At 37.9% G+C, this 26,240-nt stretch overlaps 1 protein-coding gene across 2 annotated transcripts in view; it reads left to right on the top strand.

Moving 5' to 3' along the window:
• Positions 1-26,240, top strand: part of Fras1 (Fraser extracellular matrix complex subunit 1) — a 442,940-nt gene that overhangs the window by 292,652 nt on the left and 124,048 nt on the right. For both annotated transcript variants that reach the window (XM_070012597.1, XM_070012596.1), the window contains exons 30-32: positions 9,634-9,787; positions 16,208-16,386; positions 21,590-21,706. In XM_070012597.1, coding sequence (XP_069868698.1) covers positions 9,634-9,787; positions 16,208-16,386; positions 21,590-21,706 — 450 coding nt within the window. The remainder of the gene's footprint in view (positions 1-9,633; positions 9,788-16,207; positions 16,387-21,589; positions 21,707-26,240) is intronic.

Below are 26,240 nucleotides of genomic sequence, written 5' to 3'. Positions count from 1 at the left end.
TAACATATCTCTGCATATTCAGTACAGTTACCATTTATTGAGAATATTTTTACTTTTCAGTGGGTTCGTTCATGTGTGAGCAGCCCATGGATACAAAAGGTTATCTATACTTTCCTTTAGCAATGAGTTTTCTGCTCTTATGTGTTTTCATGTTACTAATTACCATCCTTTTGTTTCAGCTTGAAGAATTCTAGCATTTCTGTAAGACAGGCCTACTTGTGGTAAAATACATCAACTTTTGTTTGGGGACGGTCTTTATGTTTCCTTTATTTCTGAATAACAGCTTTATAAAATAAATTATTGTTGACACTTGGGATAAATTGTTCCACTTTGCCAGCCTACAAAGTTATTGGTGAGAAATCCTCCAAAAGTCACGTGGGTGTCACTTATATGTGAAACGTCACTTTTTTCTTATTGCATTCAAAAATCTTCCTTTTTTAACTTTGATTTCCTAAAACTTTGTTATAATGTGTCAGTAAAGACTTTGTTATGTTCAGTGTATTTTATTATGCATTTGGCTTCATTGGTCTAAAAGTTAATTTCCCACATTCCCAGATTTGGAAAGGTTTTTATTTAATTTTATTTATATATTATTGTCTTGAAGTAGTTAGACAAAGGAGTTTCCATTTAACAAAGCAGTTTATGAATACAGTGTATCTTGATCAATGTTACCCCTTTTGGCAATTCAATATTATTTTTAACTTCCTTTCTCTTTTATTACTATATATTGATTACAGAAAATAATGGATTGCATTATGACATTTTCATGCATGTATATACTATACTTTGATCATTAGTCATTATTTCTCTTTAAATTGTTTTTGAGTAGTTGTCCAAAGTAGTTGTCATTTAACAAAGCAATTTATGAATATAATGCATCTTGATCAGTGTCACTCCTTTCAACATTCTTACTCATCCCTCCCAAACTACCCCTTCCCTCATTTTTCTTTTTTCTTTTCTTTGTCAGTCATAGAGCTTGAACCCAGGGCCTGGGCACTGCCTCTAGGCTCTTGTGCTCAAGTCTAGTGCTCTATTACTTTAAGCCACTGTGCCAATTCTGGTTTTCTGGTAATTAATTGGAGATAAAAGTCTCATAGTCTTTCCTGCCCTGGCTGGCTTCAAACTGTGATCCTAAGCTTTCAGCCTCCTGAATAGGATTACAGGTATGAGCTAAAGGCTCCCAGCCCCTCATTTTTCTTAATCTTGTAGGATGCACATTGCATTCTTCACTTCATTCTTCTCATCATTCATCTACCTCTTACCCTAAATCCTAACCCACCCCTTTCCAGTCTTGTTTCCTGATATTTATTTTGTTGAACTTCGACTTTGCCTTTTTTTAATAAGTTTTTTATTGTGAAAATACTGTACATGAGCAAGGCAATGAGTACATTTTTTTCCATTCATTTTTTTTTATTGTGAAAATACTGTACAGAGGGGTTACAATTACATGGGCAAGATAATGAGTACATTTCTTATCAAGCATTGTAGCCTCCTCCTTTGTTTCCCCTTCCCATCCCATCCTCCCCCCAACCCCCCACCCAACCCTCCTCCCCCCACCACCAAAGTTGTAAAGTTCGTTTTCAACATAACGACTTGTACGCTTCATTATTGCAATGGGTCCACCTGTATCCCTATTTAAACGATTTGTTTTTTTCCTTCCCCTCCACAAATTATAACAACATCAAATACAGTGAAAGCAGGGGTTATACCGTGGGGGAAGGACATACAAAGCAACAAAGAAATAATCTTATAAATGTGTTAGAAACAATCACATGAAAGAAAAAAAACATTTGAATACATATCTTAGGGTTCATTTCCCTAACATCAACTTAACTGACCTTTTCTGCTTGACTCAGACATATACTAGTTATTGCAAATAAGGGAAACCATGGAACCTATGTTTCTTTGGGCCTGGCTTACTTCACTTAATATAATTTTTTCCAAGTCTTTCCATTTCCTAACAAATGGGGCAATGTCATTCTTTCTGATGGAGGCATAGAATTCCATTGTGTATATATTTCTTATCCAGAATTGTTGCTTCTCTTTTGTTTTTCTCCTACCATCCCATCCCTCCCACCTCCTCAACTATACCCCCCACCTAAATTGTAAAGTTCATTTTTCGACATAGCATCTTGTACATCTCATTGTTGTAATGGGTCAATCTGTATCCCTATTTAAACATTTTGTTTTTTCCCTTCCCCTCCCCAAATTATAACAACATTAAATACAGTGAAAACAGGGGTTATACCATGGGGGAGGGACATACAAAGCAACAAAAAAAATCACATGGTACCTTATAAATACATTAGAAACAATAGCAAGGAAGAAAAAACCACTTGTGTCCCTATCTTGGGGTTCATTTCACTTAACATTATCTTATCTGACTTTCTAAGGAATTACACTATTTGAGTTCTCCCTCGAATCTACCTTATTTCAATTAATACATTTGTATATAGTTGTATACCACCCAGTATATTCACCTATGAGTTTGTAAGCTAAATATAGCTTCCATATGTGAGACAAAACATGGGTCCTTTAACTCTGGTACTGACTTCAGTTAGCCTTATTTTTTTCAGGTCTTTCAATTTCTTTACATATGGTTCAATATTATTCTTTCTAATGGATGAGTAAACTTCGTGTGTGTGTGTGTGTGTGTGTGTGTGTGTGTGTGTGTGTGTATGTATGTATGTGTGTCTCTGTCTGTGTGTGTATAAGAGAGAGAGAGAGAGAGAGAGAGAGAGAGAATATCACATTTTGTTGATTTTGATCCATTCATCCATTGAGGGGCATCTGGGCTGGTTCCATGCCTTGGCTATGGTGAGTTAGTGCTGCAGTGAACATGGTTGTAATGGTGGCTTTACTGTCTCATGATTTGTAATCTTTTGGCTAAATGCCTAGGAATAAGCTGTCTTTGAGCAACTACTCTACTTTCTTCTGCTATTAATTGTGTGAAGCTCCCTTGAATTTTTCATTTCTTTTTTTTTTGGGGGGGGGGTCTGGTCATGGGCCTTGAACTCTGGGCCTGGGCGCTGTCCCTCAGCTCTTCAGCTCAAGGCTAGCGCTCTACCACTTGAGCCACAGCGCCACTTCCGGCTTTTTTCTTTTTGCTTATGTGGTGCTGAGGAATCAAACCCAGGGCCTCATGCATGCAAGGCAAGTGCTCTACCACTGAGCCACCTTCCCAGCCCCATTGAATTTTTCATTTCATTCATTGCATGCATTTGTTCTAGAACTTTTGTGAGTTTTTTGGTTTTTTTTTTTGTTTGTTTTTTTTACGGTTTCTAACTTTTTTGAAAATCTTCTTAATTTTGTTCATGGATTGCTTTCCTGACTTTTTGTTTTATATTCTGCCTATGTTCTTGTTACACATACTTTTTTGAGTCATTATTTTGCATGCCTCATCATGTAGTTCAGATTTCCATTTAGGAAGGGGAAGTTACTACAGCTAATATTTTCTTCCTTTAGTGGTGTCATGTTTCTTTGTGTGTGTGTGTGTGTGTGTGTGTGTGTGTGTGTGTGTGTGTGTGTGTGTGTGTGTTCCTTGAGTCTTCTATTATCATTTGCATTTGAACAAGCAATCATCTTCCTCCTCCTTTACTGGATGACCTGGGGGAAAGGGGGAATCACCACTTCAGATTGTGAAGTTCCACTAGGATATGCCCAGGCTACTCTTTTTTGTTGTCTTCTGGGGTAATCCTAAGATTATAATCCTTCTCTTGAAATGTCAAAAACAATCTGTGTGCTGAAAGCTTTTCATTTATTTTCCTTATGTCAGTACTCTGATATATTCAAGGTTTTTTTTAAAAAAAATGTGTATTTTTATATATTTATATATTTTTATATATTTATATATTCATGTACTCTCTGTAGAGAGTGTATTATCTGATGATAGAAGACATGCTCTCTGCAGAGGCCAGCATGTACTATTTGTGATGTTGCATAGGGCACAGGTTATGGAAAGGTTGTATGGAATGCTAGGAGTGCTTACTACATAGAAGAGGAGTCTGCAAGTCACAGCATCTTATGAGATCCATGGACTGGGCTCTTAGTGAAATGGATGTGTTGTTTAATAAGATTTTCACCTATTTTATTGCAATGATCTGCAATGTTATCCCTGTGGAGTCCTTTCTGTTTTCTCTGCTTCCAGAATATTCAGCCAAGGGTATTCAATACCGAAGGCCAGTATCCTTGGTATTATTCATGTCATGAGACAAAATAGGCCTCTTGCATACTGTTCTGTAAGGAATCTTGGCATTTGCTTTACTCTCATAGAAGAAATAATACTTTCATAATTTTTTATTGTAAAAATATTGTACCATAGGGGTTACAGTTACAAGAGTAAGGTAATGAGTACATTTCCTATTGAGAATTGTTACCTCTCCTTTGTTCTTTACCTACTACCCCTTCCCTCCCCACCTACCTAACTCCCCTCCCCTCAAGTTGTAATGTTTGTTGTCAACATAGTGTCTTATACATCTCATCATTACAGTGCTTCAACCTGTATCCTTGTTTCAGCATTTTGTTATTTCCCTTCCCCTTCCCAAATTAGAAAAATGTATGTGTAAGATGCAGGGCACTAGAATCATATACAGTGACAACAGAGATTATACCTTAGTGGGAAAAACATAAAAAAGAAGCAAAAAAAATCACATAGTACATTAAAAACAACAGCAACAAAGGAAAAAACCTCTTGTGTCCATATCTTTGGGTTCATTTTGCTTAGCATCCATCTTATATGGTCATGTGTACATAGCTTTTGACTTTTCCTGCTTGTCTGGTAAGATTATCCTAGACGTATACTAGTTATTGCAAATAAGGGAAACCATGGGACCTATGTTTCTTTAGGTCTGGCTTACTTCATTTAAAATAATTTTTTCCAAGTCTTTACATTTCCTAACAAATGGGGCTGTATCATTCTTTCTGATGGCTGATGGCAGCATAGAATTCCATTACATACATCACATTTTTTGGGGGGGGGTCAGTCATGGGACTTGAATTCGGGGCCTGGGCACTGTCCCTCAGCTCTTCAGCTCAAGGCAAGTGTTCTACTGCTTGAGCCACAGCGCCACTTCCGTTTTTCTGGTGGTTAATTGGAGATAAAACTCTCATGGACTTTCCTTCCCTGGGCTGGCTTTGAACCTTAATCCTCAGATCTCGGCCTTCTGAGTAGATAGATTACAGGTGTGAGCCACGAGCACCCTGCTATACCACATTTTCTTAATCCATTCATCTACTGAAGGGCATCTGGGTTGGTTCCATATTTTAGCTATGGTGAATAATGCTACAATAAACATAGTTGTGCTTTAGCTTTAGTATAGCCTTATTTGTGTAAATGCCCAAAAGTAGGATGGCTGGGTCATAGGGGAGCTCTATGTGGAGTCTTTTGAGGGTCCTCCATACTGCTTTCCACATGATTGAACAAGTTTACATTCCCACCAACAATGCAGTAGGGTTCCCTTTTGGCCACATCTCCTCCAGCATCTGTTGTTATTAGATTTCTTGATTATAGCCATTCTAACTGGGGTGAGGTGGAATCTCAATATTGTTTTGATTTGCATTTCTTTTATGGCTAGAGAGATTGAGCATTTCTTCATGTGTCTATTGGCCATTCTTATTTCCTCTTCAGAGAAGTCTCTGTTTCAGTTTTTAGCCCACTTATTAACCAGGTGGTTGTTTCTTTGAGGATTTGTTATGGGGGGATTTAATTTTTTGAGCTCTAAGTATATTTTAGATATGAGACCCTTGTCTGTTGTGTGGCTAGTGAAGATCTTCTCCCAATCTGTGGGCTTTCTATTCATCTTGCTATGTCCTTTGCCTTGCCGAAGCTCTTCAGTTTAATGCAATCCCATTTGTCCAACCTTTCTTTGATTTGCTGTGGGTCTTGGTCTTTATTGAGAAAATTTTGTCCTGTGCCAAGGAGCTGTAGAGTTTCTCTTATTCCTTCCTGTAAAGTTTTCAGGGTGTCTGCTTTTACTTCGAGTTCTTTGATCCATAGAAATCATACTCTTAAAGATTCTTGGTTGTGCCAGGCTCCAGTGGCTCATGCCTATAATCCTAGCTAATCAGAAGGCTGAGATCTGAGGACCGGGGTTCAAAGCCAGCCCAGGCAGAAAAGTCCATGAGACTCTTATCTTCAATAAACCACCAGAAAACTGAAAGTGGCACTCTGGCTCAAGTGGTAGAGCATTAGCCTTAAACTGAAGAGCTGAGGGACAGCACCCAGGCCCAGAATTCAAGCCTACGACTGACAAAAAGAATAGAAAAAGATTCTTGGTTGTGTCTACTTGAAGGCTGGTAATACTGGTAAAATAAAACTTATCTTCTTATTCCTTCTAGTGCATCTATTCTTGGTTTTGTTTTTTCCTCCACCAAGGTACTAGAATCTTTCATTTGTGCATGGGACTCTCATAATAGTATTGTCATTTAATGTTAGCTGTTAAAATTAGGGTTTCTGTAGTGTCTAGAGGGCTGGAACCTACTATCCTACAATTGGCATTCAAAAATAATATGTCTTTGTTTTTACAGAATAGTATAAATATTTATTTTATGTATGATTTCCTTTCCTGTCCTCTTTTTACAATATAGAAAGGAGTATTATTTGAATACCCCTAGAAAATATAAATTTAATCTTTTCTACTTTTGTAAATAGAGCGAAAAAATTATATACCCAGCCCTCCCCAAATAGTCCTTTAAAATGGAATTAATGTGACTAAGAACTATACTTCTTGAGCCAGATGTTGATGGTTCATGCCCGTAATCCTAGATACTCAGAGGCTGAGAGGAGAAGGATGACAGCTTAAGGCCAGACTAGGCAGAAAAGTTTACAAGACCTCTCTTCAAAGAAAAAAAAACTTGCAGAAGACAAAAGTGATAGTATGGCTCAAGTGGTAGAACAACAACCACCGATTTAGCAAGAGTGAAGAGTGAGGCCGAGTTCAAGTCTCAGTACTTAAAAAAAAAGAAAAAAATAAGGATTGCTTCTTGTCCCTAGTAATTGTTATTTGTTTCTTTTAAGTACTGAAAAGGATACTTTAGAAATGGAAGCATTTCTAAGAATTCTAAAAGATATACCTGTGGGCCTTCAGAAGAACCACTCTAAAACATTGCAGTCTGTCTCCTAGGACAGACTTTTTATCCTTTGGCATTGCAAGATGCCATCTCTGTAGCACTTTTCCAGGTGCAGAGTTTGACTCAGGAGATCTATTCAGAAGATCGGAGGGTTGAGTCTAAGATCCTGTACATTTCAATAAGGTCCTGGTGCTGGTGCTTCTGTTGCTGCTGTTCCATAAGCACTGAGTGACCCCATACTGTCTCTTAAACTGTCGCATGTATACAGGAGATGGAAAACTGTGTTGATATGAATAAGCAAAATAGAGGTGTGGTAGAGAGAGAGAGAGAGAGCCATTTGAATAATGAGCCATTGAGGGTGTAGTGCTTACTTGCTAAAAATCTGAAAAGCGGTGTCACCCTTTAGTCCAATAATGTGGTTATTGGTGTTTGATTGATCTCTATAAACAAAATCAAAGTTGATAGGGCTGCTTCTATTAGAAAACTTCCTAGCAGTTAAGAAACCTGGGACAAAATATAATGTAATATATAAAACCCTGTTGGAGTCAGTCTTGTCTTCCAGAACTCTGAACTAATATATGCAACATTTCTAACACACTTTCATGTTTTTGTAAATAATTTGCTAAACCCATTTTGAAAGCAGACACTTCTCAAGGATTTTTGCCAAAGTACCAATCAGAATAGAAGGTGCCTTGGCCACTGTTCTCCTTGGCATTTTTTACTCCATTTTCTAGTATGTGTGATGCAGGTAGCCATGATGGCCTTCTAGGTGAAATACTCAAGTGTTGAATGGCTGTAAAAGAATAGTTGTCTCTTCTGCTGAAAATTTTCCTCCTAAGAGTTACTGTTTGCTCTGTTGTTTATGCTCTACATATTTGAAAATAATTACAATAATTTTAAAAACCATCCCTTTTCAAGTGCCCTATTTTTAAGATACCAGATTTACTGAATTTGGAAGTATGAAGACTGAACCTTGGAAGCCTTGCTAATCTCATTCTGTGGAAAATGTCAATTAGGAGGCTTAGGAAGAGGCTGTACATCTTGTAAATTGGGAGTGGCAGTGCTTTTTAATGACATTAGCTTTAGCAATTAAATTGGTGGCTTTCTCTGGAGTGCAAAACAGGTGATGTCTTCCAGCCTGCTACTCCCAACTCGGCTGCTTCCCTCTCCATCAACCAACAGGGCTGTCAATGTGGCTTTTGGGATGTTTCTGGAATCTGTTGCTTGCTATTCATTCCCACTGCAATTACTCTCTCATGGGCCTTCATCTTTTCTCTGCTGAACCACCACAAGGACTTGTTAAATGGTTTCCACAGCTCAGGTTCATCCGAATGCGAGTCGCTTGCCCTTGGAGCCTGTCGTTCTAAAGCAGACTGATAGCCTATCAGTCAGATGATCCCATTTCCTTCCCTGAAGACTCCTGTTTTCTTTTCAGTGCCTGAGATAAATGGAGACTTTTAACTTAGTTTCCACCTTTTACTAGCTTTCCTTAAGATAGTGTCACTTTTTATCCATCCTCTTCTAGTTCCCTGAGCTCTACTGTCACCAGAGCCTTGAATAGTTTATTAAACACACTGTGTGTTGTTTTCCCAGGTTTGCCTTTGCTGAAGCTAGTCCCTCTGCCTAGAATCTGTCTCCCTGCTTCTCTACATAGACAGCTCGTTTTTTTTTGTCATTCAAAAATGAAATCTTTCTTTAGGAAAATCATCCCAATACTTTTTTTTTTTTTTTTTTTGCCTCGATTCCCTCTTAGGTTCTGGCTTAAGCTTCTTATGGAGCATGGCTTGTGAGGCATTCTAATTATTGGATGTCTCACCCTCTGGATCTTAAGTTCTGAAGTTAATGTCCTGCTTCAGACATTCTTGTATATTCAGTTCTCTAGTGAAGGAAATGACATGTGGTAGGCACTTAGGGAATAACTCTTGAATATGGTAGGCAGCAAGGGCAGGAGAGATAGACAAAAGAAGAAAGAAATGGAGAGACTTAGTCTTCCTGAATAACATAATTTACTTGCTGAAGACAAATGAGATGAAGGATGAGTCCACACAGTAATATACATTACACAGTAATATGCATACATGTGCATATAGCAGCATGTAATATATATATATATATATATATACATGGTTTGTAATATGACTCTAGGTTATAAATCTCTGTTTTCTTAGTCTATCTTTAGCAACAATAAGAGCTAATAACATAAATGTATATATATATGTGTGTGTGCACATATATGTGTAATATGTACATATGTGTAATATGTTTTACATATGCATATATTTATTACATGGGTGTGCATGTGTGTATGTATGTGTGTTTGTATATATTCACAGACATATATAGTATATGCATATATATATATATATATATATATATATATTTGTTTCAAGACACCATTACCTACACTGGCCTGGAACTCATGATCATCCTGTCTCAGCCTCCCTACCAAGAGGATTACAGACACAGGCTATCATTACTGACTTGACAACTTATGCATTTAAAGATCCATATTTTCTTATTTTACATTTGTCATGGTCTCAATTCTGCACTTTTCCCTTATTCTAGAATGATGGAGCTCTTCGGCTCATGGCAGATTCAATGGTGTGGGTTCCCGAAGGGGGAATGCTGCAAATTACCAACAGAATCTTACAGGCTGAAGCTCCAGGTGCCCGAACTGAAGATATCATCTACAAGATTACACAGGATCACCCCCATTTTGGTAATGTTTTGCCCCATGATAGTATTTCTGCATTCATTGGTCTAGGATTTGCTCTTGTACAATTCCATGTTGCAAGGTTGCAATTCAAATGAACTGAATGTCCTCTCTTCTCTCCTTTCCTTTCCACTCCTCCCTTCTCCTTCCTTCCCCTCCTTCTGTTCTTCTGCCCTCTTTCTTCTTTCTCTGTCTTCTCTCTGTTCTACTTTGTTTTGGGTACTGTGGATTGAATCCAAGCCCTTATGCTTGCTATACAAGCACTATACCCCTTGAATGATAGCCCAACCCTTTTGTTTTTATTTTTTTGAGATAGGGTTTGCTAACTTTATCAAGATTAGCTATGAATTGCTAGCCTTCTAACTCCACCACCATAGTAGCTGGGATTACAGGGGCCATCAACATGCTCAGCCTCACATTTCTCTTAAAAGTAAGAATAATTATGATAACTATCACAGTGTATATATTAGTAGTATACTAAATTTACATATATATATCACTTAAAACATGATTTATGTTTCTAAATAATTTTATTTCACACGTGAGAAAGATGGGTAAAGCAGCTTATTAAAAGTCACCTAGATGTCAGTTTAATTTTATGTGGTACTGAGGAATCAAACCTAGGGCTTCATGCATGCTAGGCACGCAATCTACCACTAAGCTACATTCCTAGCCCTTGTCAGTTTAATTTTAAAGGCAAGACTCTCAAACTTCATTTTGTGTCCTGCTTAGATCATCTCTATCCTTTTTGATGAGGCTGTTTGTAAGATTACACATTAACATTCTTCAGTATTTTCTGCTGTTACTTATAAAACATAATAACTTGAGAGAGTTCCCACTGTCACTTCCTAGAAATGCTGGGTAAAATATACTAACAATTACTGGGCATTGGTGGCTGCTCAGGAGGCCTAGATATGAAGATCGTGGTTCAAAGCCAGCCCAGGCAGGAAAGTTTGTGAGACACTTAGCTCCAATAAACTACTCCGAAAAAGCTGCAAGTGGCACTGTGGCTCGAGTGGTAGAGTGCTAGCCTTGAACAAAAGAAGCTCAGAGACAATGCCTAGGCCTAGAGTTCAAGTCCCAGATCCAGCAGAAAATTAAAAAAATACACACACATGAACATATACACACACACTAACAATTATAAGGTGTTCATAGAATTGCCAAAACCTTTCCCAAAAGTAGAGTAAAATCTCAGGTGCCCGTAACAAAGTCATTCTGTGTAAGAGCAAATGACAAAGCTGCCCTGAGAGGGGTGAAATGCATCTCAGTAACCAGGAGGCTGGGATTTAAGGCCAGTGAAAAAATCAGAAATAGAGTGTCACTGTATTTGATTCTGGTGTCCTGCATCTTGTATTTACATTTTTCTAATTTGAGGAGGGGAAGGGAAATAACAAAATGCTGAAACAAGGATTGTAACAATGACATGTACAAGACACTGTGTTGAAAATGTACTTTACAACTTGGGAGGGGGAGGAGGGAGGAGTTGGGGAGGTGGGGAGGAAAGGGATGATAAGGGAAAAACAAAGGAGGAGGTAACAATGCTCAATAGGAAATGGATTCATTTCCTTGCTCATGTAACTGTAACTCCCTCTGTACAGTATCTTTACAATAAAAATGTATATGTAAAATTAAAAAAAATCAGAAATAGGAAGCTCACTAGCACACACACATTGCAAAGAAACTTGCCTGTCTTTCCCCGGGCTCAGAATCGACCAAAGAGTCCATTGGGAATTCAGAACACCAAGTGTATTTCTCCTACAGATTCATAGTTAGCTTATATCCATGTTTGAGATACTCATATCTTGGACATTATATATATCAGGCCATGATAGTTCTTGTCCTCACTGAAACTAGTAAGAACTCCTAGAGAAAGACCACTTTCAGCCAGGCCCACAGGACTTTTATAACACAGATTTTAAAACCACAAAACATAAAAGGAAACAATCTCTAGTATTTAACTAAAACAAGTAAGATTAGAACTTGAACAATTTTAAATGATCTTATATGAACTATGAAATAAACATTCTTAAAGTGAGTTGAAGGCAGAATGGAAGGAAGTAACAATGCTGCAAGAAAGAAATGCATAGATTTGTTTGTTTGAGATGGAGTCTCACTATTTTTGCTGCAGACTGATCTCTAACTCCTTAGCTCAAGTGAGACATTTGCTCAATACCAACTACTAACTTAATCCTTATTCACATTTTTTTCCAGTTTGCCCGCTTCAGTCTTCAAATACTAGGACTCTAGGTCCATGCCAAATTGCCTAGCCAGGTAGATATTTTTTGGCACATATCTAATCATCTAATTGGAAAATTATATTTTTTATTGTGAAAATACTATACAGAGGGGTTACAATTACATGGGCAAGATAATGAGTACATTTCTTATCAACCATTGTAGCCTCCTCCTTTGTTTCCCCTTCCCATCCCTTCCCATCCTTCCCCACCCCTCCTGCTGGAAAATTATATTAATTAAAAGTGAAAAGGTGCCTGGGTAATTCATGCCTATATTCTTAGCTAGTTGGAGGTAAAGTCAGAAGGATTGCTGTTCAAGACTAGACCAGGCAAAAACAAGTAAGCAAGACTTCTTCTGAACCAAAAGAAGTTCAATATGGTGGCATTAGCTTGTCATCTCAGCTTCCTGGCAAGTTGAAGAGATTGTGATCCAAGCCTCCCCTAAATCCTGTCTCAAACGTGACCAAGGAAAAAGCCCTGGAAACAAAGCTCAAGTGGTAAGACATGTGCCACACAAGAACAAGGCCCTGTCTTCCACCCTAGTACTGCTTTCAAAAAGAAAGAAAAGTGAAAACTCAGTTGATACATTCAATGTCAAGAAGGAATAATTTATTTTTCCTCTTAGGTCACTGATTTTTTTTAATCATATGTTTTCTGTAGTGAGGAAAAAATTAACTTTAGTCAATTTAAAAATGATTCAGGTGTTCAGAAAAGACATGAACATAATCTCTCTGTGTGTCTAGATAGATCTCTCTATTAGGAAAAATCAAATCACATTACCTTAGGGAACCATTCAAGAATGGAAAGGGTGATGGGAACCAGATGCCCATGTAACATAAATCTACTCATATCCACCTTTGCCAATGGAGTATATCCAATGAGGTGGACCTTTACTTCATTGACTCCTGGCTACTATAAATGCCCTCATCATTCAAAATGTTCAAGTCTCCAGCTTTAGGTATTTTGTGACAAATGGGCCCTAGAATGGAATCATAAATAAATTGCTTGTATAATGTGTGCAGAAAGGACCTAAATTCAGCAATTTCTAGATGCAATACTGTGTTTAAATGTAGGTTTAGGCAAATAGTAAATAGTTATACCTTTACTTACTTTGTAGACTTGAATGGAAAAATAACGAGGTGTCTTGAGCATCAGTTAAAGGAGAATCTGACAATCTAACTTAATCTAATCTTGATCCCAACAGAATCCAGTAAGATTCTAATTCTTAATAACTACTCATTTTTCTCTTTAAATATAAACTTCTAGATAAAAGAAATCCCACGTAGAGATGTTTTCTGTGTTTTAAATGTGGAATTTCATATTTAAAGTTTAGTCATGTGACTATTTATGGTGTCTGTTGCTTTCCAGTCTCACCGCTGTTGTCTTTTTTGAAGTCTCCATTTCTACTCTGGAGTAGCCTCATATGGTCAAACTGTTCAGATAAATGTTAGTTGTTGTTGTTGCTGTTGTTACTATTTTTTTAACAATATAAGTTCCAGCTCTATTAACAGAATTCTTTTTTTTGGGGGGGGGGGGGTCTGGTCGTGGGGCCTGAACTTTGGGCCTGGGCGCTGTCCCTCAGCTCTTCAGCTCAAGGCTAGCGCTCTACCACTTGAGCCACAGCGCCACTTCCGGCTTTTTCTTTTTGCTTATGTGGTGCTGAGGAATCGAGCCCAGGGCCTCAGGCATGCAAGGCAAGCGCTCTACCACTGAGCCACCTTCCCAGCCCAGAATTCTTAAGCCCATATAGAATTCCTGTACTCTGTTCACATATATGTGTTCTACATTGGTCCATATCAATCATCTGCTGAGAACCCAGTGGCCCCCAGTTACTGATTGGCTGGTCCAAAGAGTACGAACTACTCTCTGGCTTTGATTCCATCTAATCTTGAAGTATCAGGTATGGTAAATAACAAATAATATATATTCAAAGACTATTGAGTTGAAATTGATGCAGTTAACCAATATCCTATGATACCTGTTAATCTGTATAGAAGGAAAGTCATTTTTTTAGTAGAAAACATAGATTTATTTCACTAGGCCTTGCTGGGAAAATTCTGCTTTGCTATTATAAAGAAGAAATAAGTAGGAACTCAGTAGTTGGATATTTTCCTGTCCTTCTCATTCCATCTCCTTGTGGCAATTTCGTTTCAGAATATTTTGCAAGTGTACTCACACTCATAAACAGTCCATGTCTTGGGAAGCATGTCTGTTAACAGCAGCTTATGAATAGAATTTGAAGCAGGAGAGATTGGTAATGACATTTTTGACTTAGAAACAAATGAAAAATAATACAAGAAAGGAAGTGAGATTGAGTTCATTCTACATGATTATATAAAGAGGAGAAGTGATGTTTTTCTCTAACTTCGGAATTTCATTTGCATCCAAGATATTATCCTCATTTTAACTTGATTTTAATGCATGTAAATATGGGAATGAGTGTTTGCTCTGAGTAAGAAAACAGATTTCTCTAGGGAAATAGAATGCTCTATGAATCTTGAGAGGAAAAATAAACATGCTGTCAATTATGCAATATGTGTAGTATATTAAGATCTGGGTGTCCTACTGAACATTTTAGAAGTAGGTAAATATACATAACCTCTCCTTCCCTTCCCTCCTCCTCCTCTCCCAATCTCCTTCCTCCTTTCCCTAATTCTTTTGTACACTAGATTTTACATATGTATGTGTGTGTGTGCATGCACACACACATACACATTCATGCCCACCCCCCTCTTCATATCAGAATGGTAAGTTGCCTTTTCAGATTCTTTGTTAAATGTAGAAAAATAGCTTCTTTTCATCAGTTCACTCATATTTTGGGGTTGGCCTTCACTTAGTCATGTTATTCTTGTTAAATTTTAATTGTTTCTGTAACACCTCTGTATTTGTGATCTCACTTTAAGATGATAGTAGCTCCAAGTACAGAATAATCTGTAAAAACACAATGGTGTGGTTAGATTTAGGTTTCTTTCCTTCAGTACCAATAAAGATTAAAGAATGAAGAAGAAAATATGATCAGGTATTTGACAGGGTAAATATGGACACATGGACCAGAAAATAATGATGATTAATAGCGCAGTTTTCTGAGCCAAGAACATGAACTTTTGTTTCAAAATTATACTCACTTACTTTGTGACCTCCAACAAGTTTGAGAATTTCTCTTAGCCTAAAGAACTTTATACCCATGAAAATGATAATAACATTTGGAAGGATTTAACAAAAATAAGAGTAAATATAGCTGACATACTTTTTTAAACACCCAAGATATACATACTTCAGATTGAATAACCCTTATCCAAAATGCTTTAGTGAATTGGATCTCAGATTTGTTTGTTCGTTAAATTTGGAGTATTTTTATAAACAATGAGATACCTTAAAGAGGTGACCCAATTCTAAACATTCATTTATGTTTTTTACAATATACCTTACACCCACAGCCTAAATGTAAATGTAATTTCACACACTTCTAATATGCCTGCATTCTGACTATGACCTATTACATGAAGTTCATCCAGTGTGATATACTGTTAGTACTCAAAAAATTGTGCACCTTGAAATATTTGCAATTTTCAGATTAGAAGTGTCCAACCTTTGTTCTCACATTATCCATAAAGAATAGAGGTTAGCAAGCTGAGGCAGTCGGGTGGCAGAGCTGGATTTGAAACACCACACACAGCAGAGTGAGTGCTTGCTATACCTTTTCTAGTATTCGCTGGTAATGTTTTCATTGGACATGATTTGCCTAAGAATAACTTCCACTGGAATGATTTCTAACTTTCCACTGTGTCTTAAAACTTTCTGATTAGGAAATAACTTTGTTATGTAGAAGACTGTGTGTGGAAATAAGTCCATTTAATACTCAGTAGTTGAGTATCTGTTTATTGCCTACTCTACTATTTAGTAGGTCTTCTTGTGTAATTTTAGTACACACAAGTCAGCAGCTTTATGCATAAATCACCCTTGAATGACTTTTGGTTCTTTCAGCCTAAAGAATGAGAATTCTGTGTCTAAAGGTGGATTCAATGATACCTATTAAGTTTGCTGCTAGCATCTTTTCCTTCCCCTTTGATAAAAATAATGAAGGCCATCGTTTTTTTCAGTTAACAAAAGAAGGAGTGATAGGAATGGAGAAGAGCTCTGATTACTTTGCTAGAAACACTGACTAACTGCATGGCCTGTGCTTCCCTAGGGGAGGTGGTCCTTCTGATGAATTTGCCTGCGGACAGTCCTGCCAGCGGAGGACAGCACCTGCCTGATGGCAGGACTGTAGCCCCCACCAGCACCTTCACCCAGCAAGACATTGATGAAGGCATCGTGTGGTACAGGCACTCAGGAGCCCCAGCCCAGAGTGACTCCTTCCGCTTCCAGGTGACCTCTGTCTCCTTACTTACCTGAAGTCTGATGCAAGCCATCACCCTTATTCATAAACGATTTTTTTTCCCGTTTCCTGTCTGGGGGGAAGAAAAAATGTGGAATTGTTTTATTTATTTATTTATTTTAATCTGCCAGTTCAAATATCTCCTTGGGCTGAGTCATCATAACAAAAAAAAAGCAACTTTATGTTAAAATGATCAAAGCATTCTGAGAAAAATATAAAAATACTATCTGGAGGCCAGGCACCGGTGACTCACGCCTGTAATCCTAGCTACTCAGGAGACTGAGATCTGAGGATCACTGTTCAAAGCCAGCCTGGGCAGGAAAGTCAGTGAAACTCTTCTTATCTCCAATAAACCACTAGAAAGCTGGAAGTGGCGCTGTGCCTCAAGCAGTAGAGCGCTCGCCTTGAGCTGAAGAGCTGAGGGACAGCACTCAGGCCCAGAGTTCAAGCCCCACGACCGACCAAAAAAAAAAAAAAAAACTATCTGGAGAAAACGAGTTTTGGATGCTCACTAACTAGTCTTAACAAGAGGGGAAGGGTATGAGCAGCTAAAGCCAGAATGTTCAGACAGGAGTTCTGTCACAGCTGTAGACAATAACTTAGCAACAAATTACTTGTGCCTTTATTTCTTCATCTGTGAAATAGAATTATTGAGAGGATTCGACTTAGCACATGTAAAGCATTTGTAGATTTCTGCCTGACAAATAGTAGACACTACCTAAGAGTTTGTTATTACATGAAAACCAAACCATGAGGAGACCCATAGCAAGTAAAGAACAAGCAAGTATACTGAGTACATCCTCTAGTCCCTGTGAATATAACTAGTGTTAGTGGCCCACTCCTGTAAATCTAGCTACTTGGGAAGCTCAAAATAAGAGGATTGAGTTTCAAGGCCATCCCAGGCAGAAAAGTTTGCAAGATCCCCTTCTCAATTATTGATATATACCTGTCATCCTAGGAGGCTAGGATTGGGAGGATCATGGTTTTTAAACCAGTCTGAGCAGAAAAATCCATCCACCAAGGAAGCTAGACACAGTGGTATACAACTGTGATCTCATCAAGTACATGAAGCTTAAATGTAGTCAGATTGTGGCTCAGGTTCATTCAAGGGTAGGAAGAAGACCCTATCTTAAAAATAAATAGCAATAAATAGCGCTGGAGGTAAGGTTTAGTGGTGTCACACCAGCCTAGCAAGTATGAGACACCAAATTCAAATACCAGTGCTACCAAAAAAAAAAATACCAATAATAGATAAAGAATTTAAATCTACTTGCAGTATTTAAAATAATTTCCTAAATTTGTCAGACTTTAAAGGAAATCAAGCCAGTGAAATATTAAGAAACATTGTGGGTAATTAATAAGTATCGATACTGACCTAAAATTTATCAACAACTTTTTAATTTAACTTTTAATTTAATTTTTAATTTAAAATTAATTTAAATTAATTTTTTAACTTTAACTTTAACTTTTTAATTTTAATTTAACTTATGTGATGCAAACAAAATTCTATTCAAAAGAAATCTGATACCAGCACTTATTGAACATGAAAGCCCCAAGATAAGCAGACTAAATATTTAACTCTAGAAAAGAATCAGAAAGGAAATAAAGCAAAAAGATGAAATTAATAGAGATTACAGATGGATTAATTATAAAATGGTATGTGATAAAGATTATAAGACTTTCTGGGAGCCAGTGGCTCATGCACCTGTAATCCTAGCTACTAAGGAGGCTGAGATCTGAGGATTGCAGTTCAAAGCCAGCCTGGGCAGGAAAGTCCGTGAGACTCTTATTGCCAGTTAACCACCAGAAAACCAGAAATGATGCTATGGCTCAAGTAGTAAAACACTCGCCTTGAGCTGAAGAGCTCAGGGACAGTGCCCAGGCCTACAGTTCAAGCCGGACTGACAAAGAGAAAGAAGAAAAAAAGATTATAAGACTTGACTTTATGAAGAGGCTAAGAAAATTGAAAAAACACTGGCAAGTACAATTTGAAAATAATCAAAACAGAAACACAAAGGAATATGGAATTGAGAATGAGAAAGAATATTTAAGCAGGAGTATAGAAAAGAATTAGGTAAAGCATCAGAGAAAATATACATGTTCATTGTTATTACTGCCAAATCTGAGACTTTTTCTTTGTCTAGGACTCCCAAGTGGGAATGAATTAGCCATGGAAGCTCATCTTGTTAAAATCACCATCCAATATGCTTCTGATGCCTGGTTTACATCACCATGCAGTTACATCAGATGCTGTTGAATTCACATAGTATTAAAGATGCCCTTTTCCAAAGAGCAAGTTGTGAGAAATTTGGAAACCATTAAAGGAAGATTAATCCATTGAATATGCAGTGAGTGAGGAAGCACTCCGGACCTTTTGCCCAAGCTAACTTTTCAATTTTAGCTTTCATTCTCTGTACTTGGAGGCAAGATCTCAAACAGAGGAATACACCTCAGAAAACTAGACTGCATAGATAGATCTACCTTAGCTCCCACAGGGGTAGAGAAAAAGTGCTATCGAAGTGGACCATTGCCCTAGAAATGGGGGTGGAAGGTCTAAATGCTGGTTTAAAATGATATCTGATTGCTTTTGCAAATTGGTTACTAATGGGTAAAATAAAAATGATCATTTAAAAAAGATCATAGAAGTTACAGACTAAAAAGAGTGAACTCACTAGAACTTAAGAAATGCTTCTGAACATTACTACTTACAAAGTAATTCCCTTTGGAAAGTCTTCACATTTTTGACACAAAATATATTTAGAACTGTTTGAAACTGCTTTCAAAGTATGAGGGGGGTATTCTTTACACTATCATCCAGACTGACAGTATATCTTCTTTTTTCTTCAAGAAGTAGATTTCAAAATACAGCAAAATAGCCAAAAGTCATTTTGAACCAGATCTAGTAAGGAAAAAGAGTAGCGATTAATTTTGGTTAAGAGGAGTAATTATGAGGTAATGAGCTCAGCTTTCTCATGTGATTTGTGCACTCCCTCTGAAGGCATTCCAAAAAATGCAGTTTGAATACTGACAGCTTTTTATTGCAAGTATGAAACAACTCTCTGAGATTATGTTCTTTTGGACATAAAAGTGTTTGTGTTTGTTTATAAAGACTCATCACTTTATAGGCTTACCTCATATTTTGATTTGAAAGGCACAGACAAAACAGCCATGTGCGAAAATAAATGGTTAGTAACTTTTCCCATTTATCATCTCAGTGTTCCTAGAGGATTTCAAACTAAAAAAGATGCTGTTCTAATGGTTCTCCCCACTTTTTGTTGTTGGTTTTTTAGGCAGGAAATGCAATGCAATGAGTTGCATAGATTTAATTCCATTTTAATGGTGATGTGCTGTCATGAGCCATCAAAGCATCCCATCTGCTACTTTGCATGTAAGACTTGGGATTTATGTAAGGCAAGTGGCGTTTTTACAATAGAGATGGTTTGGGAAGAGGAAAGCTGTCACATTCACAGTAATTCTGGGTGTGGGAAATAGCCCTCCTTTTGGAATATTCAGATCACATTGACACATCCTCAGGGGATGTGGTTTTGAAAAGACCAGCATATTTCACTATCAGTGTCTTCACTGGGAAGCCAGACTGATTCACTTCTCAGTAATATGCACACATTTCACTACCTGCCCAATGATCTGATCCTTTTCTTGAAGAGATAGAAGAACATATTTTCCCTTTTCTCAATTTCTTAAAGCTACATTGTGAGTCATCATGGTCAGTGGAAAGATTATGAACACAGCTGACCTGGTTAAATATTCCCATTTACTAGCTCTGCCACTTTGACATACTGCTTTAATTTCTTGACCTCCAGTTTCTTCATCCGAAAAAGGAGGTAATAATATTAGGTAGTGAGTAATAAGAAGATCACCTTAGAAAGCAGCTGGTGTAGATGGAGCTGTGCTTGATGGCTGATGAATTACAGCTATTGTCATGAATATCATTTGGAGCCTTGCTAAGTCTCCTTGAAGACAGGTGGATATTCTGAAATTTAACCCGCACCTGATGTGATCTAGACGAACACTGAGGAGACAGTTTTTTTCTGTTGGGAGCAATTGCCTTCTGCCTCAGAGCTTGCAAGACCTTGCCTCTTGTAATAGAACATTCATGTAACTACATGTTACATGTAGTTACACAAAAGACTTAACAGATCATGTGACAAGCCTGTAGGAGAACAAAACAGTGGAGGTAAAGAAGACTTAAAGGATCCTCTCAATATCTGAGAAGGAGTGTGAGAGGCTGCCTTAAAATAAAACACATCCTTTTCAGCATTTTTGAAGCAAGCAATAGCTGATTTTGTGAACTAACATAATTGAAAATATTGTTAGTCTTCTTTGTAATGATGATGGCTATGGTTTGTCATTTAGAATTCAAATCTAGGTATCTCTGCTAAAGATGAAAGAAATGAAAGTTGTATGCTATGTACTCATAATAATGTATAATACAGCCATCAAAAGTCATGTCAGGGCTAGGGATGTGGCTCAAATGTTAGTGCCAGCCTAGCAAGCAAGAGACCCTAAGCTCAAACACCAGTAATTATCCTATCAAAAATGTTTAATGGTTGGGTGCTGATGGTTCATGTCTACAATCCTAGCTACTCAGTAGGCTAAGATCTGAATCTCACAGTTTGAAACCAGCCCAGGCAGGAAAGTCCATGAGACTCTTGTTTCCAATTAACTACCAAAATAGCTGGACGTGGTGCTATGGCTCAAGTGGTAGAGCACTAGCTTATGAACAAAAGAAGCCCAGGACATGTGTCTAGGCCCTGAGTTTAAGCCCCAGGAATGTCATATATACACATAAACTAGTTTAATATTATAGCAAAATGTCATGGCATTGTGATAAGTAAAAAATACTAGATTGTACAATTCTGTGTAAATGTAAATATGTATGAGTGGCAAAAAGACTGACATATGTCAATATATTAAAATTTTTTCTAGGTTGTGAGAGTCTAGATGATGTCTATGCCTTATTTATACTTGCCTACATTTTCAGAATGATTAAAATATTTATGTATCTTTTTGATAATCAACAAATGATCACCTCTAAATAGAAGGGAAGAATGACAATTGTACTCAGGAGTGTGTAGCATTCAATGAGATGGTAGAAAGGAGGAGACACTAAATAGGTACAGCATGCTCTGCCTACAGAAACTAAGGACTCACCATGATGACTTTGTGTTTCAGGTGTCCAGGGTCACTGACACCCAGACCCATCCTGAGAGCCACTTGCTTAACATTGCCATCTTACCGCAGACACCAGAGGCCCCTCAGCTCTCCCTGGGAACATCTCTCCACATGACTGTGAGTTGGGTGGGGCAGGCTTGTGATTTGGACTTGGAAGAGACACACAACAAGCTGATGGGATTTGATGCAGAGCCTTGGTTTGGGATGTAGTAAATGTGTGGTACAAAATATAAACCAATGAAAGCAGCCATGTATGTATACTTCCTATTGACTTAACAAAGGAACTTGGAATTCCCACAGTGAAAGGAAGAGTCTGTGAAGTCCACAATACCCTTGTTCAGCATCTCAGGCAGTTATATCCTTAAATACTTGGAAGAAATTTTAGGCTTATGTCTATAATGAATGCTGCTTGGGTATAATTGTTTAGCTAGTTATAATACCATTTAGCTGGAAAAAACAGTTATCCACTTTTTTAAAAAACAAAATCCCTATGACAACTTACCCTCATACTGTTAAAAGTTCCCAAAGAAGGCCATGTCAGTGTTGAATGCAGAGAGATTAGTAGCAATGAATCATCCCAGTAAAAATTGCTCAAGGTGGAGAGGATTGAAGGCCAATGGCAGAGGGCAGGGCCACAGCTCTGAGGCAGACATGGAGGTGAGAGAGATTTGTGCTGGGACAGTTGCAAACAGCTCTCACAGACTGGAAAAATCTCAAGACTCAGCAGGCATATAGAGGGTTGTACCAGGTCACAGAAGATCTTGTACATGGTGTGGGAAGGAGTGTGGCATATGAAAAGATCTGAACCAAGTTATCACTAAATTTAACCCTCTGTCTAGGGTGGGTGGAATGCCAGATCCACTCTTCCAGACAGAGTCACAGCTTGTAAACCCTTTGTAAATTAATTGTTATGTATCTGTACTTTAGTTAGCACCCACATAATTACACTCCAAAGTGGTGTATCAGCCTTGAGCCACAACAAAGAGAGCAGAGATAGCTTTAGAAATTATGGGTCTGGGGCATGGCAGAGACATAAAGGGGAAAACAGAAAGTTTTTAATGAATAGCTGGTATCGGCATTTCCACCATAAACCATAATTTAAAGAAATCATAATTCAGCAGCACTATAAAGTCTATAATTCATCATTCTGACTAGAGGAACTTGGATCCGAATTTTCTCTAAACTGTACAAAAAATGTGCATATGCATTACTTGGCAGATGCTAATGTAGTGTTATTTTGAGTTTAGAAGGGAAAAAAATGGGTCAGGAGCCAGGAAGATGGTCCTGTTTTACTCCATTGCTATGGACCTCTGAGATTTTTCAAGTTGTTTCATCTGTAGAGTCTTAGGCTGCATGCTTGCAAAGTAGCTCTATCCAGTTGAAACAGGATATCTCAAAAGTCAATTTACTATAAAGTTTAATTAGCTTTTCATTTTCTTTGTGTGTGGTAGTACTAAAGCTTGAACTCAGGCCTGGGCACTCTTCCTTGGACTGTTTCTCTACCATTTGAGCCATACCTCCACTTCCAGGTTTTGGCTAGTTAATTGGAGATTAGAGTCTCAAAGAGATCACTACCTAGACTGGCTTTGAACAGTGAGCATCAGATCTCAGCCTCCAGAGTAGCTAAGATTATAGGTAGGAGCCACTGGTGCCCTGCGTGATTAGCTTTTGTTACAAATACAGTTGATATTTCTTTTTATATTAATTAGGGTCATTGTTGTAGGACATACTTGTAATCTGTGATAAAAACACCTTCTCAAGTCAATGATTAGAACTCATCTAAATATATATGTTTTTCACATGTTTAATGACAATATTATGAATATAGGATAAATATATATATTGTGTAACCATATATATATTTAAATGTAGGAATCTACCTCTCTCACTCTCTCTGTCATCCATTCACAAACACTTTTTTTAGGTTTGTTTATTTTCTTTTTTAATGTTATTGTAAAGATGATCCACAGAGGTGTTATAGTTACATAAGCCAGGTAATGAGTACATTTCTTTCTGAACAGTGTCACCCCTTCTTTTACTTTCTCCCAATTTTTCCCTCCTGATGCCCGCCTCTCCCCAGTTGTATAGTTCACTTTCAACATATTGGTCTAGTGAGTGAGCTCTTAGTTCATGGCAAATACTGTGAAAGACACTAGAGACTCGGTGACTTAAAACCCAGTCTCCATTCTCAAAAGTCTTTGTGTCTAAGAGAAGAGACAGGCAAATAAATAAAACAGAAGTGAAGAACAGAGATAAATGCACTGGCAGACCACTGATAGGGACAAATGGGCTTCCCTTGTGAAGGGCATAGGAAAAAGTCCTGGAAGATCTCCTCTAGGAAGCAAATGGGTATGATTATGTGTACAGGTTTTCAGGATTTGAGTTCCTGCTCATCTCAGGCTCAGTCCTGTATTAAACTCATCTGTGGAATCTATTAAAACACAGACTTTTGCAACCCATCCAAGAGTTCTCCAGTTCAGTAGTTCTTTTTTGGAATAAAAAAAAAACTTGCATTTTTTTAAAATTTAATTTAATTTAATTTGTGAACATACTGTACAGAGGAGTTACAATTACATGGGCAGGATAATGCGTACATTTCTTACCAAGCATTGCAGCCTCCTCCTTTGTTTACCCTTCACATCCCTTCCCAGCCTCCCCCCTCCCCCCCAATCCCAATCCCAATCCTTCTCCTTTCCCCCCCCTTTCCCCCACCCCCAGCACCGACGTTGTAAAGCTTGTTTTGGACATGACAACTTGTACTTCTCATTGTAAAACTTGCATTTTTTTAGATTTGCAAATAATACTGTTTGCTGTTGCTGAGGTCATCAGAGCTTGTAATCTAGACTAGAAATTGGGGAAAATTCATCCCAGAGAACGAGTAACTCATGGGGCAGAGGGAAGATGGAGAGACACAGCATGACAGCATGGCATATTTGAGGAATTATGGGTAGTACAATATACATAAAATCCATAAGAGTGCTGGGAAGGTGGCTCAGTGGAAGAGCGCTTGCCTTGCACGCTCGAGGCCCTGGGTTTGATTCCTCAGCACCACATAAGCAAAAAGAAAAAAGCCAGAAGTGGCACTGTGGCTCAAGTGGTAGAGCACTAGTCTTGAGCTGAAGAGCTGAGGGACAGCGCCTAAGCCCAGAGTTCAGGCCCCATGACCGGACCCCCCCAAAAAAATCCATAAGAGTAAAACTAGCAACAAATTATAGTCATATCATGAAGGACCTTCAAGATAAGATGGAGTTTTCTGAAAGATGATATGACAAATTATTTGTTGAAGGGTTTATAGCAGAAAAGTTCCATAACCAGAATTTTAGTAATTGGCTTAAGACAATCATTCTGGTTGCTGGGCTATATTAAAAACAGACTACTGCAGTTGCCTAGAACAAAGAAGGTTCATGGCGTGATCCCTCTGCAGGGACAATAAGGTTTAAATGTTAAGAAGATATTGAAGAGATACTTGTTCATGTTTATTGGTGAACATACCATGTTCAAGAAATGAATGTTCATTTTAGAGCTATTCACAATAATCAAGCTATCCATATCTTGGTTAACAATTTGAGTGTCCCATCAGCTGATCAATGGTTAATGAAAATATGGTGGACTTGGTGGTGCTCACCTGCAATCTCAGCTACATGGCAGATGGAGGGGGTCTGAAGCGAGGCACAAGCATGAGACCTTGTCTGAAAAATCACAAAAGGAAAAAGAGCTAGTGTGTGACTTAAGTGGCAGACCACTTGCCTAGTAAACACAAAGCCCAAAACAGAAAGAAAGGAAGAAAGGAAGAAAGAAAGAAAGAAAGAAAGAAAGAAAGAAAGAAAGGAAGGAAGGAAGGAAGGAAGGAAGGAAGGAAGGAAGAAAGAAAGAAAGAAAGAAAGAAAGAAAGAAAGAAAGAAAGAAAGAAAGAAAGAAAGAAGGGAAGGAAGGAAGGAAGGAAGGAAGGAAGGAAGGAAGGAAGGAAGGAGATACACATAGAAAGGAGATACACATACACATAGAAACACAGTGACTAATGGATAGTTAGGTATGGAAAGACTACTTTCTGAGAATACAGAGCAACCATTCACTGAGGTGAAGAATATGGAGGGAAAGGTTTTGCTCATGAAGAGAATTCTGGAGCATAGTGAATAAAGGGCAAGAATAACCCATGTGAATTCAGTGCTACCTGAGTATCCATAATGAGGCATAGCTCATGATGGCCCCCCCATAGACCATTGTCAGGAGTTTTCTGTGTGAGTTTGAAAGCCATTGCAATTGTCACTGAGCAGAGCTCTAATAATGTCTTTTGTAAAGGGTTCAAGCTGGCGGCCAGCTGAAATAGACTAGAAGTGAGAGGAGCAGTTGGAGGACAGTGTTGGAATGCAGGGAAGAAGCTGGCTCAGAGTGGAAGCAGGGTAGGGGGTGGGGAGAAGGATTTAGATTCTGGATATATTCAAAGGTAAGACGGATATTATCAAGACCATTATTTTGTAATCTTCTTGAATGGACAGATACATTATGAAAAGTATCTTCTGTAACCATGAAGTTTAATCTCTCACTTCTTAATTGATAGATATTGAACATTTCAAGAAGCCAATATTAAAATTGAGCATACTTTGATATATATCAACCTCAGTATTGCTTTCTTCAAATCCCCACTTTCTCT

Source organism: Dipodomys merriami, unplaced genomic scaffold, assembly GCF_024711535.1.
Source record: "Dipodomys merriami isolate MVZ:Mamm:240054 unplaced genomic scaffold, mDipMer1.0.p SCAF_9, whole genome shotgun sequence".
NCBI classification, from domain to species: domain Eukaryota; kingdom Metazoa; phylum Chordata; class Mammalia; order Rodentia; family Heteromyidae; genus Dipodomys; species Dipodomys merriami.
The sequence above is the reverse complement of the archived record's forward strand: the minus strand, read 5'-3'. Positions and strand labels throughout refer to the sequence as shown.